The sequence below is a fragment of the Triticum dicoccoides genome, chromosome 4B (genome assembly GCF_002162155.2).
Source record: "Triticum dicoccoides isolate Atlit2015 ecotype Zavitan chromosome 4B, WEW_v2.0, whole genome shotgun sequence".
In the NCBI taxonomy this organism is placed as follows: Eukaryota; Viridiplantae; Streptophyta; class Magnoliopsida; order Poales; family Poaceae; genus Triticum; species Triticum dicoccoides.
This window is the reverse complement of record NC_041387.1, coordinates 242,016,429-242,033,557: the sequence shown is the minus strand read 5'-3', so window position 1 is coordinate 242,033,557 and position 17,129 is coordinate 242,016,429. Positions and strand designations below refer to the sequence as shown.

Below are 17,129 nucleotides of genomic sequence, written 5' to 3'. Positions count from 1 at the left end.
CAAGTTGTTATAAATAGAAGCCGAGCACGTTTAGAAGCCCTTTTGTCCACCTAAAACTTCTTTTTATGCTGTTCAACGTGTCCATCAGTGAGAAAGGGGGAGACTTTATTTGGAGAAAACGATTACGGATTTCTTTTCCAAAAACAAGAAGCAAGTGCTCCAGGGCAGGGCAGCAGGAGTGGATGTTGCTGCTGCAGTGAGGCCACCGACAGATCAACCACCACAAGCGCGAATTTTTTTAGTAGTGGGATTCAAAGGATTTGTACCAGATTGTCTGGTAGATGAACCGGGCCAAGGTGGCGGTGTGGAGAGAGGAGGAAAACAATAAGATGGACATCAGTGGTGAGGGCAGAGCTATAACGCTTGGTGGAAAGCTATTTGCATAGTAATGGTAGAACTCATGATGCTGGAGTTTTTCGAATTGATGGGATGTCAGCCAGACATCCACCGTGCAGGGTATGTGCAGCAGGCAGCATGCAGGGATGCATAGGCATTGAAAGGAGCCCTGATGGGAGGAGATGATGGCTCTGTGGAGTTCAAATCATGAATGACATATAGCCGGCGACAGTCAACACTAAGAGGCGTGGCGCACCACAAAGTGCACCACCGAGATGCAAGGACCTGTGTGCAGCAGCCATCCTTGGAGGGGAGAAGGAAGATGATCTCCCCAAGGATGGTGTCCGGGAGATCGCTAATGCGGTCCGGCTAATATTCCAAGGATTCCTCGGATCCAGGGGTGGTCGCTTCTGCCCGCGCTGCCGGGTGCAAGATCTACAGCCTGCAACATCGCTAGTCAGAGCCTCATCTTGTACATACCAATCTGAAAAATGGCAGAAACATACATGTAGGACATTCAAAATCAATTCTCAAGATATGGAAGAAAAAGGCACAAACATATATGGAGGACACTCAAAATCAATTCTCAAGATCTGACTACGAATTATTAGCACGAACGCTAACCATAGTTGGACTATTAGCAAAAAAAGTCATTTGTATGGAACAAACACTTAAGCACTCACCATAGATACCATTTAAACACTACACAGATCTAACGAATCTTACTTTGATTTCATAGACTGGGTGAACATAACTATAGGATTCCTATTCCCAAAAAAAGGGGGGACTAACCAGTTTTCCGTTGGAGTCAGAGTCGTTGCCGGAGTAGCTATGGACCTCTAGTGCCGGCTGGGGAGGCACGACATTGGAAACGAAGTCAAGGTTGCGCTACTGCCCGCATGAGACCTCGTCGGCGGCGACTGCAACCTCTGTGCCCATCGTCATGCGTTGCGCGGGTGCTTTACCAACCCCGGTGTCGCCACTCCCTCCAATGGTGCGCTTCGGCAACATCCTAATACACTCCATGCGGCGGTGACAACTGTGGACGGGGGGTGCGGCCACCTATTATGACCAGCGGATCGGGCGCGCCATTAAGATGGAGGAGTGGGAGCGAGGTGGGCAATGGTCAAAGGGCTGGCTCGCCTCCCGATGAGCCTACGTTGCGGACTGCTGGCATGCCTATCGTCATTTCACACAGCTACTAGCACGCCCCACGGTGACACTACGTAGTGAGCATGTGCATGCCTCGGCCTCCCAGTCTGCCTACGCGGCGGGCTGCTAGCATGCATCTTGTCAATTAACGCATGCTCATACGGCATACGGGACGCGTGGCAACACGTATTATATTGATTTTCCTTTTTGATGATTAATTCTGCCACTTTATTGCTTAACCAAAGCACGACACCTACATTGTTGGTCCAATGCACACGGTTCGAATAAAGAGTCCGTTTGCGATATTGGTTGCTAATTATTGATAATTTTCTGTCTATAAGAAGATTATATGAAAACTTGTCTCAAATTTGATTTTTTTAATATCACAGTCTATTGGTATCCATATGACACCACGATAAGTTTCATGAATTTCAACTTAGTTTTCGATTTACTGGATTTTAAAATTAAGATTCTCAATGTTAGAGATTTCTTGCATGGGGACTAAACAGGCACCCACGGACACGTACATACGATTTTCCAATCCATTTTGGTGCACTATCATGAGTCTCATGTAGCTCAAATTTGAATTTTGCACATTAAATTGCTAGGAAATCAATCAATGTATAAAAACGAACAAATGTTATCTATTTTTCTTCTTCAATTTTTAACACTAAACTCCTTTCGTCGCATGTTCAGTGCAGAAAGAATTTGACATGCATCTTTGGGCTACATGCACGCGGTGGTCCTCGGACACTCACTCTCCTGTGACTCTCTCTATGGGCCCGTGAGGTCGTCGTCCATCACTATGACATGCGGTGAGAGGTTAATTTAACCAACAAGCATGGTAATTTTTCGGTTTATGTTACGTACGGTAGGACTATAAATATAGTACGCGAGAAGAGAGTGGGGGCAACATATACTGCGCGTCATATAGGACAGTCACTCGCATGCGATGCTTCCATCTGTGGGCCCGTGATGTTGTCTTCCATCACTTTGACCCAACGAGAGAGGTTAATTTGACCAGCAAGGAGGTTTCTTTTTGGGTTGTGTTGTGGTAGGAGTATATAGTGCGCGTCGAAGAGGGGAGGAGGGGCAGCACATACTACACACACATCACGAACGATCTCGCTGTGGTGGGAACTTTTCAGTAGGCCGGTGCCACAAAGAAGTTGTGCATATTGGGTACTAAAAACATCACCAATTCCTCTTTGGGCCACGTGCAGACGATGGTTGTGACTCACTCGCCTATGATGCTTCCCTCCATGGGCCCGCGAGGTCGTCGTCCATCTAATATGACACAACGAGAAAGGTAATTTGACAAATAAGGAGGATTATTTTTGGGTTGTGTTACAGGAGGAGTACATATTACGCGTCGGACAGGGGAGGGGGGGCAGCATATACTGCGCGTCATGAACCTCGCTTCGTGTGCGGGACTTAAAGGTTTCTGAGGTAGGTGCCACATCAAAGTTATGCATAAACATTATTCTGATCACGAGATCAGAATAATATTCTGATCACAACATGAACTTCCCGAGTAACGCGTCTGACCTTTCCCGAGTACTAGGTTGAACTTCAGCTAAAAGATGTCCAAATGGGGCTTGCGATATACTGTTGGAAAGATATGGCACCAGTATCAGGACCCAAGTTAAATTTTTGGTGAAATGTAAGCGGTTTAAGAGCAGTTTTGAAAACCATTTTTTCTTCATACAAAAAACATGAATCATATTTTCGATCGCACTTCTAAACCATTTATCGGAATGAGGTAAATAATATGGCGTTGGAAAGCTGCTGCAAAACTGCTCCTTCGACATGTTGAAAGTTTTCTCTAATTCCCTATGGATAAAGAGTAATTTGGGAAATCGTAAAATTTTGCAAACCGAACAGCCGAGTTCGTATTTTCAATGTAATTTCTAAACAGCTAATCCAATTGAGGCAAATGATATGGCATTGGAACGCTTGTGAAAATGCGCTACTTTTTCATGTTGAAAGGTTTTTTCTAATTTTGAACGGTTTAAAAGTAATTTAGAAAACGGTACAAGTTCCACCGAGTTTGTATTTTCAAGCTAATTTTTTTGCTGTATGTCTGAATGCAACAAATGATACGGCGTTGGAAAGCTTGAGGAAATGCAAAACTTTTTTGTATATATTGTTTTTCTCAATTCTTTACTGTTTTAAGTCAATTTCGAAAATGGCTAAAAACTTATTTTTTTCTTAATTTCTACAAACTTTATTGGAATGGGGCAAATAATATACCGCTGAAAAGCTACGGAAAATGCGAAACTTTTTCATGTTGATGGTTTTCTCCGATTCCCAGCCGTTTTTAAGTAATTTCAAAAACAACGAGATCATGCGTTCTGCCTTTATCGCGAAACAAATTCTTCGAAAATGCACCGTGTGAAGAACTTGAACTTCTCGGCATGTCTACCTGAACTTCACTCTGTTTTTCTTATGTTTTTTTTGCTCGTAGATCTCCATCCACTGCTCGTAGCTCTCCATCCATTCACCGGAATTGAGCACGTGATATACCGATGGAAAGCTGCTATAAAGACGCAACTTTCCTGTGTTGATCTTTTTTTCATACTCGTGACGATTTTAAAAGTTTTTCTGAAATTCATTCAGCGTAGTAGTTGAACTTCCTACTGTTTTCACGTTGAACTTTTGTGACGTATTTTTGTTTGTAATTTTCTCATCCATTCGTCGGTGTTGTACAAATGATATTCCTTTTGTACAAACGTCTCTCACAATAATTTTTTTAACTTTCTCCGACCGAGGACTTGAACTTACACAAATGACATTCATGTCGTTTTGAAGCAAATTAGAAAATGGCGAGATCATGATTTCTGCGTTCATCGTGAACGAAAATGCACTACATGAAGTAGTTGAACTTCTAGGGCATGTCTGTTTGAACTTCACTCTGTTTCACTGTATTTTTGTTATGTGAAATACACACCATGTAGTACGAAATACACACCATGTAGTACGTGAACTTCCGGTTGTTATCACTTTGAACTTCTCTCTGATTTGAGAGAATTGTTTTAAAACACAAAAAACAACATATTTTTAATGTATTTTGGACATCTAAATACACGGTGAACCTCTCTCACAAGAATTTTTTAAACCTTTCCTCACCGAGCAGTTGAACGTCTAGCAAGCATTTTTTCGTTTATGAGTTGTTTTTAAAAGTGCAAAAATGGTGTTATGTTTTTTATTTTTTGAACAGGCAAATCTTAGGTTTTAATAAACTCTGAACTTCTCTGTTATTTCAATTTGAACTTCACCTTTTTATATTTTGAGTAGAGAATAGTATTCGATTTTTATACGGAAAAAATTGAATATGGAAATACAAGGTGAACCTCTCTCGCGAGAAGTTTTGAACTTCCCCGGACATACCACTTGAACTTCTAGCAACAAACTTTTTAGCCTTTGCTTTCTTTTTTTAATACAAAATGCACACCGTGTAGTACGTGAACTTCTGGTGGTTATCAATCTGAACTTCTCTCGGTTACATGAAAATATCTGAGTTTTTTCAATTTTTTGGTTTATCATTTAGTAACGCGAAAAATCTGGGTTCTTCATACATTGAACTATTCTATTTTTAAAAATTGAACTTCTTGGTTTTACAATTTGGACTTCTTGGTGTTATTCATTTGTAACGGAAAAAATTGGGTAATATGTATTTTATAGAGTTTTTCAAGTGCTATGTTATTTTAATATGACCTTTGATTTTTTTTTAACGTGTAAAGTATGTTTTTGTTACATTTTTTGATTTTATTTGTGATATAATTTTAAAAAAAACATCGCTTTTCAATAATGGGAAAATCCATGGGAGAAATTTTTTGAACACCCATAACATTTTCTTCGAACTCTCCAATATATTAAATTTGAACTTCAAGAGTTAACAATTTTTCTTTGTTACACTTTGATTTCTTCCTTGGTATAACATCGAACCACTCTATTTTTTTTAATATGAACTTCCCGATTTGTTCTTTAGTGATGGAGAAATTTATATTCGAAATGCTTCTTGATATTCACACCTCAAAGATGTATATTTTTTCGAAAACAAACATTTTGAACTTTGTGCGGCACAAACTATGAATTTCTCATCCCCTGTTTTTTGTGTGTATCCACATATTTTTCAAGAGAACACATATACTAGGATTTCTAATTTATATTTACAAGAAGCATTTCGATCTCCGTCAAGCACAACACACAACACACAGAAGCAATGTTCATGCCAAAGTGGTAACTAACAACCACTAGACACCAACTGCTAACATATATACATATTGGTGCTCAGTGACCTTCATGCAAACACAATGCCCAATGTGCATTCCCATACATACACATTGAACCTTTACAAAGGATAAGGCTAAACTTCCTCATGCAGACCGGAACAGGAGCACAAAACACAAGCTCCCACAAGGTGAGCGTGCACACACACGAGACACCAGACCCAACACACATGCCCTAGGACATGATGCTCTTTTATAGATTTGGGGTCTTCCTTTTTTTAATAAACACATGGAGAGAGAACCAGCTGCAGCTTACAAGTGTGGTTAGAGCAGCGGCGATGCACAGGAAGAGCGTGCTGGCCAGCATCCAGCATGGCAAACATGCATCTTGCAAGGCACACGTGAACCAAGCACACCATACTGGCGCCCGCACACACGAGCCCACAGTGTCGCACAACAGTAGAACTTCACAGAACATCTCCGAAGAACATGACATATAGATGTAGTGGGACTTCGTGGAACGTCTCCGAAGCCAAGCACAAATTTGACTGTTAAAAACAATAGTTATGCACAAAGTTGAACTGAACTTTTAACACCCGAATTGAAGCCATGAACAAACTTTAATAGAATTTTTTATCTGTTCCCAGCAGCAGCAAGGGCAAGCCACGGTGCGAGACACATAGCTGCACATAGATAAAAGCAGAGGACAGGAGGGCACGCTGGTCCTGTGGCGGCACCAAGCGAAGGTGCGTCACAATTTCCCATGTAGCATCGTATTTGCCACAGCCACCAGTAGACAAAGAAACAAATTGTATGAACTATGTACAAGTAGAACTACCAAAACTGTGCATTTGTAGTGCCAAAATGGGCTAAATCTATGTTTGTACATACAAGCTGTATACGAACACTAATTTTTGCAGAAACATTAGCTAGCTGATACACACATGAGGCACTGCACATATGGTATTCTGTCTTTGAAGTGAACATGAAGTGCAACCCATGTGCAACAAGTCAAGGTTCTGCTATAGGTAGCAGTAGCCTAGTCGTTGAGTACATCTGAACCCACAGTTGCGGTCATAACTGAACCTTTTAAACAACTATACTTGAACGCTCAGAGAAACAACAAGGTAAACTTCGATCAGATGTACTCACGCGCATGGGATGAGCAAAAGGTTGGGATCTAGCTGCGCGGTTAATTTCATTGTTCCAGCAGCGGAGAGTTCCAATTAGCTGCACATAGAAGAACGCCACATCCAAGAGACATCTGCAGAGCTTGGGAGTCTCAAGTTGCTGCTCACAGAAGAACAAAATTAAATTTTCCACCGCACAACAGAGCAAAAAAAATTATGATGAATGTCAACATCATGAACTAATGCACCTGACCTTCTCAACATCAGACCTTCATGTTCGGCCCTGTGACAATGGCTTTTTCAGTTTTCTTCTTAAAATGGAGCTATTTTTTCCTTTTCATTCAAACTTTGAACTTATGTTAATTTTTTTTACATAATCATCAACATCAATATCTCTAAATTACAGGAGTGGAACCACTTGAACTTCTGTCCAAAACTTTTCTGGACTACAACCTAGACAATCAACAGCAGCGCCACATTACCCAACTTCTTCTACGACGAGGGAAAGTTTGAGGCTACGGCAGGGAGAGGAGGGTGGCCTCACCAGAGCAGTAGAGATAATTGGGAGTACCTCACCGGAGCATCGGAGAGCCATGGCGGCTTGCTCCCACTGGCCCTAGGTGGACGGCATCCTGTCGAGGAGGAGGGCCTCCAGCAGGTCTCCACGCAGAGGAGGGGACGAGATCCAGCAGCCCACCATGGATCCACCATCGGGGCTAGTGGAGGCAGAGCTGTCGGCCAGTGGAGGCGCTTTGGGTAGGCGGCGACGACGGCGTGTGGGATACAGGGCCGTCCGGTAGCGCACGGGAATCCATGGCCCCGTGGCGCGCCGGGATCCTGGACCGGCGACGGCATCTGGGGTTCCAGGCCCCGGTGGCGGCGCGAGGATGCGCGTAGGATTTTGGGCGCTGCTGCGCCGATGAGAGGGTGAGGAGAAGGAAGAAGGAGAGCTTAGGCGTGCGGAGGCGGAGGTCCGGCGGTCGCCGGCGAAGGATGATGGGAGGTCGGTCGAGCTAGGGCGAGGTCGGCGGCGCGCCGGAAGGAGGCGACGTCGGTAGGGCGGGGCGAGGTCGGCGGCGCGCCGGAAGGAGGCGATGTCGGTAGGGCGGGGCGAGGTCGTCGGCGCGCCGGAAGGAGGCAGGTCGGTGGTGCTGGTTCCAGGAGGAGGCAGGGGAGGCCGCGCCAGAAGGTCGCGCGACGGCGACATCTGGGAGATCGCCGCGGCAGCAGGGCATCAGGGGGAAGGGGGTCGGGTGGGAGAGTGGACAGTTCGTGGCCTGGTGTGTTGGTTTTTTTCTTTTTTTAGTTGTTGGTTTTGCAAGTTCAGGAATATCCGATCGCTCTCTATATAGAGCTGACCCTATCCAAATAACTATTCTGATCCCAAGATCAGAATAGTGTCACCTATATATATAGAGGACTATTCTAAAACAGATTTTATTATTCTCGATTCTATAGGAGTGATCGAACAGGTACTGAAAGAATGAAAAACGCAGCAGCCCACCTTCGGTCCATCGTCGTCCCCGCCCGGACCAAACCCTCGGCCGCCGCGCAATATCGACGGCGGTGCGCCTCATTTCATCGCTCCATGGCTCGTTGCTCACCTCGACGGTGTCGTGGACGCAGTGGTGCTACTGCATCGCCTCCTTCCCGTGCTTACAGGTTGGCCTCCTCCTTAGCCCCTTCTGTCCCGAGTAGGACAGCATCCTGCACAGACCGTTCACCGCCACTATCCCGGGCAGTTCACCATGGTCACCCTTGGCCATTCACCCCTGATCCCGACTTCCCTTCCATTCCTCAGGTACGTGCGCCACACCCAGTCCGCCCAATTCGGCCGTCTGCTATGTCGCTTAGCATTTCTTTATTGTCTGTCGTCAAAATTTCGCTAGCGGTCTGGCTGGCGAGAGGCTGCTTGCTTTCAAGGCTTGTCTCTATGCTGCTGCTTGCTGAATTTCGAGGGCGATTAATGATCTCGGCAGGGGGAGAATTGGTGTTTTGTTTAGCCCAGTTCAGTTTAAGGAGGAGTGTGTATGTAGGAGATCTTCAGTGCTTTGTCTTGTATCACCATTCACGTGGGTGAAGCATAATCTAGTCTGTAAAAAGGTCAATTTTGCCGCCGCTGGTTGGATTTTGGGGCCTGCAACAGTTCACATCTAGATATTTTTCTCCATTTTTGCATTTTAGTTTTGCACCATCTCCGTTTGCCTGTGTATATATACCTAGATGTGCTAATAATCAGTTTGACTGTATCATTTCAACTAGTTAAAATTGTCTCAGTTCATCTATTTAAATTGTCTTAGTTCCACTATATTTATTGTGCCAAAAAAGTAAAAATATTAGTTAATCATGCTTCCATTTCCTCCAAACAAAAAATGATCTCTTAAGATTATGTCTTTCACTTTCCCCTCGCCTCCCGGGTCGCACGCGCGTGCGGCTCCGGAGGCTCCCCCAACCCTAGAACAGCCAAGCCTCAGATCGCCTCCCCCGGCCCCTGTCGGTGGCGGCCGCGCCCGGCTGCCGAAGGCGTCGGGTGCGGGCGGTGCCCCCCAACGGATCCCCTTAGCGCGGAGCGGGACGTCTCCGGGGCGGCCATGGTGGTAGGGTGGCCGGCGGCCTGATTCGCGACTATGATCGTCGGCGCACGGCGGAGAGCGCGATGGAGAGGCGGGTCCAGGCGAGCTGCTGCAGAGTGGTGGAGGTTGGTGGTGCGCGGGCGCTGATGGTGGCGGTGGCCCCGAGGAGGCCCAGCCAGGAAGGAGATCCTGCGGGCAGCGAGCGGCCGGCTGCCTCCTCATGAGGGGCTTGCGGTGGTGCTCTCGGAGGCGCGAGCGCTGGATTGTGGATGGAGGTGCAGGCCGGATCTGAATCATCTCAGATTCGATCTGGGTCTTTGGTGTTGTCTCTATCGCCTGGCAGTCCCTGGTGCGGGTGAAGGCCGACATGGTGGAGTAGGCCCTTGCACGGCATGGCAGGATGCGGCGGCTCCTCATCTGGATTGTTGGTGGCGTGTTCTCTCGGCAGTGCTGGTGTTGGAGGATCTCGACTGTGCAACTTCGTCGGTAATTTGCTGCGGTGACGGCAGTGCGAGGATTCATGGACAGTGCCTCCCCAAACCTTGAGGTGTGGAGATGAGTGACATTACGGATGAAAATCCTGTCCAGTTCTGGCCGGGCAGGCGGCAATGGCACCTGCGGGTGTTGTTCCCCTCCCTGGAGGCGTCGCCGAGTGTGTCGCTATTTTCCCTGTCTTCTTGGTGTTGGCCATTGTCTCCGGGCGAAAGCCTTGATTCGGTGTGGGATCGGCACGATGGCAGCGTCTTCGATGTCGTCTCTCTGTTGAGAGCATTGTGCCAAGAGACATGGTTTGGAGGTACTATGTTGCGCTCCATCGGTGTTCGCCGCTGCCCTAGTTCGTTCTCTCTGGCGCAATGTATGGTCGTCGGTGGTGAATCCAAGACGGTGCCTTTCTCAGGTCGGATCGAGTCCTGCCATCCTGTTGCCACCTCCTTTAGGCATCAAGGGGGGATGGTGCGGTGTCGAGGGAAGCTTGGCGAGAGCTGCTGTTCTTTGGAGGTGACTGACGTCGGTCGAGACGCGGCGAGGTTTCGAATTAAGGTAGGGCCTTTTGCGTCGTAGTTGTGTTGTCGTTGCTGGCTGTCCTTGGACTAGCCGGTTGTGGAGTGGGTGCTACGCTCGTTGTTCGCAGCGAGTGGTAGTCATTTTGTACTTGCAATTCTCTTCTTCTATAAAGCTATGGTACGTAATTTGCGTACTCTCAAAAAAAGATTATATCTTTCCCTTGCATAACAACACATGGAATTACTTCTACAGACCCGGCTAGTGTGAGCGACAAAATGAAAATCACACTACATAAGGAAAATAATTCTATACCGTGTATCAACCCCCAAGCCACTCACATTTGTTAAAGCTGGACTTTTGTCGCATAAACAACAATATCAGGCATTCAGGATGTTGTCCATCATCCTTAAAAAGTGAGTTTATTCCTTACATATATGTACTAGTGACACTACTCTTGCATAAAATTTCTCCTTTTGCAAAAAGTAGTTTGTGCAAAAAGAAGCAAAAGTCATGTTTACCTGGTCTGCAAAAATGATGCTTGCTAGGTGTTTGTTCTAATGCCTATGTGAACAGAACACTTTTATTTCTTGTTTTCTTTATACTGAGAAGAAACCTTGTGAAGGTTTAGGGAAACAGAAGGGCTCACCAACAAAACCCACTAAAAAAGTTTAGAATAATATTGGGGAGGATCAAGTGCAAGAATACAAAAAGTTCAGAGTTGGGATAGCGGAATAGTTCATAGGCCTCTCCCGTTCACAAACGCATGCCACTGGCCACTTGAGATGTGCTGCCACCATCACCCATCTAAAATCACAGTGACTATCAAGTTTCTTTGTCAAAAGCTTGCATCGATGGCTAACTCCGTACTATTATTTTACCTACTATTATGCTAATGTTGTATTGGTGCTCTTGCTTATTAAGGCATGCATAAATAGTTAATCTTGAACTGGATGTGCTATTCTATGTTCGGTGACTGGAGCATTTCTTTAATGGATGTGTGCTTTGGCTGAGGACGTCAACGTTGTGTTGTTTTCATACTTTCGACGAAAAATATCTATAAGTTCAAAATGTATAACCCTATAAGTTCACTGAAAAACAAAAAACAAAGAAAATAGTGCATGAGCAAGTAGCCGCCCCTGGACGTCAGCGTTATGTTGTTTTTATACTTTCAGCTCACATTGTAGCTTTTTTCAGTTCAATGGATTCCAAAAAGGGAAAAACTATGGATGGGTGATGAATCAACTTCCTGTACTGTTGTGCCATCAGCATTGGACGAGCCCGACCACCGGCACCACCGCTTCCCGACCTCCTGCTTTCATCGCCATCTCCCAGTGGGGCTCTGCCGCCGGAGCACCCTGGCCGTTCACAGCCACCACTCCAGGTTGTTCAACGCCACCACCCCAGGTCGTTCATTGCCAGCAGCACCCTGGATCCCACCCCTCACCCTAGGAGTTCCAGTTATCGAGTGAGTTTCAGTCCAACTTGAGCTCCTTGCGATGATCATATAATTAACTTCAAAATTACTACATGGTCTATGTATTTTATAGCAAGTCCATATAGTACTACATGCGAAGTACAAAAATTACTGCTAGTGAGAGTTCGGTTAAATCCTGATCAGTTCATCTCCTCAAAACATATTTACTTCTGCTCTGCTCTGATCTTTCTCTTGAATTGTTGATGCTGCATCCTCTCTCTCATGATGTGATGTTGTTGCTCTCTCGTAGCTAAAACATGGTCACAGAAACATCCTATAGCTGACCACAATCTGTAATTCTGAAACTACATGTTGTCCTGGTCCTTGATCATCTTGCAGACTGACAAAAAAAAGTGCACTATCATTATGATCTTACTTTGACAATTATAACATGGATGATGGATGCAGTAGCAAACTAGATGAAAGTAAACACCAAGTGTACAGCAACCGAAACTAAACCTCGGTTTATTGTTACTTAAACGCATTTGTTCTCTGAACTTAAACACAAACATATTCTTGCACTGCGTGTAGGTAGCTGTCGAGGATGTCACCCCACTCCTATGGCTTCACCCCTTCTCAATAGACCAAGCTACTTCATTTTTTATATCAAATTCTAGAACTTTCACATATCTGTACTGCTGCTGCTCCGCACTCGTATTTGCTATTTCTTCTTATGTGTGCACTAAACTTCTAATACTGTTCGCGATCAAGCTTCTAGTTTTTGCTCTATTATGTGCTTCACTTCTACAAAAAAAGGTTGGGATATGTAAATAGGATAAAGACATTTGCTTGCTTTCCAGAAATGAAATGGTTGGACATGTATCGACGATGTAAATAAAGCTCTTGTCTTGTATTGTTTGAAAATAAAATCACACAAGTACATGGTGGAAATTGCTACCAGTTCGAAGAAAAAAGAAACAAAGTTCAAAAAGAAAAATTATGAGTTCACCTTCCATAAAGTTTGTAAGTACAAAGATATCACCTTGATGTAGTATGTAACTATGTATTACAAATTTGCAATTGAGGAATGGGTGTGTGTTGTAGTCTCTGCCTACAGAGTCGATATGTGTTTTTGTAGTGCTAGTAGTTGTGGTCATTTTTTCATGATATATTTGTGTCTTTGCAGTGTCAGTACTTATAAGAAAAAAAGTTCAATTTTGGAAAACTATGACAATTCAAGTGCATAAAAAACATAACTCCTTTCTGCAAAAACAATAGTAGACGCAAAAAGGGTTCAGTTTTGAGAAAATTATCCCTCGGCTAAGTTCGAAGGTGTTATCCCGTGAAGCTCAGCTGTTCAGTTCATGTCCAGGTTGCCGGGTTTCAAAAACAGCGATATGAACTCTAGCAGTCAGGCCCATCAAATTTGCAGGTAGGAGGTCTCCACGTTCCACCGTGTCCAGTTCTAACCCGGCACTCTAAGTACACTACACTCTGTACATATCATAGTTGTACTGCTGACTGATGTAGTCAGCAGCATTATTAGTTGGAAACTTAAATTCAATTCAATTTCAGATTTTGAATTAGCCTTGAGATTATACAGATGCACCTCAAGTTCAGATTTTGTTCTCTTATCTTGGTTCCATATCTTTTGGTGCATATTTTTGTCTGTATAAAACTTATATGTTACATTTTCTTGAGAAAAATGGATGCAACATTCACAACCGTTTTGGATAACTAAGTAGAACTAATATAGATTCAACCAATATAGATTCAACAGAAACACAAGGCATGGCAGTTGATAATATTATTATACCTAGTCTTTTCCACACAGTAGAATGATTGTCGAGTAGCATAGACAAAACATTCGTGGGTACAAAATTTTCAATATTCATATTACATAGAAGATGTAAAAGTAGGTTAAACCATCAACGTTGTTTAAACATTCTAATAAATCTGAATTTTAGCCTCTTACGAATTAATACCAACCTTGAAATTGTGCTAACCCAGAATAAGAAAACTTTGCTATTTGCTAACTTGAAGCAGTGCAAGATCTGAATCATTTTCTTGCCTTTGGCAAAACTTAGACACAAAAGAAACTCGGTTCTGTAATAACCATTTTCACATCCGCAAAAAATACCAATTCCAAGCATGCACATGTAGGCCAAAGGGAAGATATCAAATACAAGGTCTCAAAGATTTGCAAACGTGCAATAATGAATATTAGTATCCCATTTTTACCTTGGTATACATAAATTTATTCACACAATTTGCATATAAATGCAAACTATCTAATCACTGGGAATGAGGGTGGGCCGAGTACACGTTCCTCAATCTGAATAGGAAACAATCAGAACCATGAGCAATCTCCAAGGACGCAGCGTTGCTCCTCCACACTCTAGAACTTACCCCTACTTGTGCTCCAAAATGTTCTTCAACCTGCCGTTGCGAGTTCTCAATGAAATTATTCCTACAATGGACTGAAACGCACAACGTGAAGCAAACACATGTGTGATATGGCTAGTTGCCAACTGAATTCATTCTGCACACCTTTATTCGTAGTGATCATAAAAAAAGAACATCTCTTCAAGCTGACATGGTCCAAACCGAAAAGGAGAAAGTATTGACGGGGACTGACTTTAAAAGGCAAACAGAGCACCTTACCGAAATAAACACTATCAAGTGACACCTTACTAAATACAAAATGCTTAAGGTAGTGAAATGAATAATACCTCAAGTGTTCTTTTCCTTGTCAATCTCACATATCGCTTGGTCCCTACAGAGGGGAAATACCATAGGTCCATATCATCATACTTCATCATACAACAAAAGAACCATCTACGGATTAAGCTATAGTTTTGATAACAACAACTCAAAAGAACCAAACACCTTGTAAAGCAAAGAGTTTTTTTTACAGTGAAAAGCAAACAAACATCACTCTGCAATGAGAACTACAACTATCCATTTCAATTAAGACCTTTGTAGTGTACCATTTTATCTCGCTACAAAAAAAGTGCACCAATTGAAGGCACATAATCCAAACAAGAAACTGAAAACATTCTGCACTTTTACATATTTATACACGATTCTTTTAACATCAAGAATATAACTAAATGCAGAATATGCAGAGTAATAGTCTTCAAGATCTACATGCAGAAATATTATGCTATATACACAATCTATTTTGTATTTTCATAATACTATCAAGAGATGGACTGTACAGAAGTATCGCTAACAACACTTCCCTAATGAAATCATAAATTAGTAGGATCCCTTACCAATCATAATTGATGAAAAGCAATACAAAGAAATATACATCAATTGGGGGCCTAGAATAGCCAAATGCACGTCTAAAGTGCTGCATTACAGAAATCTGCAAAATAAAAACCATGTTGTTTACCTGACTTGAGTTAATCTTCTATATCCTCATAATTGTAAAGACAGCTGGAACAACATGGAGAAACGACTTCATTATATATTCTTAATAGTAAATTAAGCACCAGATATAACAATGTAAACATTAATCCATGTTGTTTATCTGATTCGAGCAAATCTTTCTATCAACCCTATATCTAGAGATTGTAGTACTGCGGGAACAGCATGTACAAAAGCTATGATACATTTAGTACAGAAGATATGTAACCTGGTCGATTGTTGCCTTGTTGGGGACATGAGTATAATATATAACTGACTAATTATGTGTTGAATGATTGTATTCTGATATGCTTAAGGGCTAACATGCATATCTCTGACATACTTCCTTTTCTAGTCCATCATCAAGTTCAACTTCCTGCAAAAAGGAGTTGGGTTTGGAAAAGCAGCTAGATATTTAATTTGAACGAAGAGAAGATATCAACAAGGCTACAAAAATGAATAAATCAATTTGACAGATTAGAAGGAGCAGAAGGAGTGATCTCACATTGTTGCCAAAATCATTGTTGAATCCATCAGCAGCATCTTGCGCTCCCCCCTTGCAATCACCATCTCCTTGAGAGAAAGAAGACCATAACCTGAAGGGAAAGTCCATCCCTTGAATGACGGCCCCACCCCACAAAGAAAACTTTCCACAATTATGAATCACACCAGAAGCACATTAGTTCCTCTATTGAACAGTAATATCATAAGAACATTCCGATCTGGGTCACTTGTTGTACATTATGGTCAGACTACAATTATGACAAGATGATGAATAACGTGTAACAAAATTCTCTCTTGAATAAACAGGATGAAAATAGGTTGTGTGTGTGTATGCTGCTGTATGGTCCGTTACGGAGGAGGACGATGACAGCTTTGGCGGGGTCGGTGGCGACAACATGTAAAAAGGGAAAAATATATCAAATTCAGATATAAGATGCACTTTGCATTGCAATAACAAAGAGTTTTTTCTGCTATCCCCATCTGCATGTGATTTAAAATGTCAGGGTTATATATCAACATATGTACAGATTGCCCGTCTTCAGTAGCAGTTGACAAGAGGCGTACCACATCAGCGATGACGATGTCAATTTCTTTGACGAAGTTCTCCCGTCTATTCTCGTACTCGGCAGCGGTCTGAAACAAACAGAGCAGGAACAAAAAAGGGTCAGACAAATTAAAACGCGATTTCATTTTTTCTTCTGAAAATCAAAGGAGGATAAGATAAGAATAAGTTGAAATCATTCATGATTCAACCATGTCGATCCCACGGACCTTGGCGATCATGCCGACGCCCATCTCCATGGCAAGCTTGGCGAGGAAGAGGTCGTTGGCGAGGAGGCGCTCCCTGAAACCTCGGAAGCCCGGCAGCCAATGGAGCAGTGGCGAGCGCTCCATCTCCGCGAAGCACTGCACGATGTCGTCCGTGACGCGGCCGCCCTCCACGGCTGCGGTGAGGTCCGCAGGCAGGCTGGAGAGCTTCCTCTTGCCTGCGCCAGCACGAACAGCGCCTCCCCCCGGTGAACGCCCCACTCGCCACCGCCGTCCCCTGTTTCATCATCCCCGCCGTCGCTGCCGTTGTTGCCACCGCCGCCGTCGTTGCCGTTGTTGCTGGGGAGGGCGAGGGGGAGGAGGGTGGGGAGGCGGGGGCGGGGAATGGCAAGGCGGAGGCGGAGCGGGAGTGAGCGGAGGAGGGAGAGGCGGGAGGCGGGAGGAGGAGGGGGCGAGAGGTCGTGCGGGAGGAGGATAGGAGCAACCGACGCGAGAGCGTGGATTTATTTTTTCTTCGAGCCTGGGGACGGATGACGGGGTCGATCGTGGGATTAGTGGGCCGAGCTAACCGTGGTTTGACGTTAAACATTTGGATGATTTG

At 43.9% G+C, this 17,129-nt stretch overlaps 2 protein-coding genes across 12 annotated transcripts; both read right to left on the bottom strand.

The window, feature by feature from the left end:
• Nucleotides 1–5,619: 5,619 nt before the first annotated feature.
• Nucleotides 5,620–8,157, bottom strand: LOC119295890. Of its 5 annotated transcripts, XR_005144460.1 has the most exons (4): nucleotides 7,422–8,157; nucleotides 7,104–7,133; nucleotides 6,873–7,010; nucleotides 5,620–6,268 (listed from the first exon to the last, which is right to left on the bottom strand). XR_005144460.1 is itself a non-coding variant. In XM_037574326.1 (3 exons), exons 1-3 carry the CDS (start codon nucleotides 7,703–7,705, stop codon nucleotides 6,947–6,949), a joined length of 405 nt encoding a protein of 134 aa, XP_037430223.1. In that variant the 5' UTR covers nucleotides 7,706–8,157; the 3' UTR covers nucleotides 6,556–6,946. The 5 variants fall into 5 exon arrangements, 1 of the variants encoding a protein (XP_037430223.1); XR_005144457.1 differs by having other exon boundaries at nucleotides 7,104–8,157; XR_005144461.1 differs by lacking the exon at nucleotides 7,104–7,133 and having other exon boundaries at nucleotides 7,395–8,157.
• A 3,753-nt stretch (nucleotides 8,158–11,910) lies between these two features.
• On the bottom strand, nucleotides 11,911–16,811 carry LOC119295888 (protein RETICULATA-RELATED 4, chloroplastic-like). Of its 7 annotated transcripts, none has more exons than XR_005144456.1 (5): nucleotides 16,532–16,811; nucleotides 15,486–16,393; nucleotides 15,243–15,286; nucleotides 14,575–14,618; nucleotides 11,911–12,242 (listed from the first exon to the last, which is right to left on the bottom strand). XR_005144456.1 is itself a non-coding variant. In XM_037574325.1 (5 exons), the coding sequence occupies exons 1-4, from the start codon at nucleotides 16,652–16,654 to the stop codon at nucleotides 15,608–15,610; spliced, it is 327 nt and encodes a 108-aa protein (XP_037430222.1). In that variant the 5' UTR covers nucleotides 16,655–16,811; the 3' UTR covers nucleotides 14,019–14,618; nucleotides 15,243–15,607. The 7 variants fall into 7 exon arrangements, 1 of the variants encoding a protein (XP_037430222.1); XR_005144453.1 differs by lacking the exon at nucleotides 11,911–12,242 and adding an exon at nucleotides 14,019–14,281; XM_037574325.1 differs by lacking the exon at nucleotides 11,911–12,242 and having other exon boundaries at nucleotides 14,019–14,618; nucleotides 15,243–15,632; nucleotides 15,762–15,871; nucleotides 16,325–16,393.
• Between the last annotated feature and the right edge of the window lie 318 nt (nucleotides 16,812–17,129).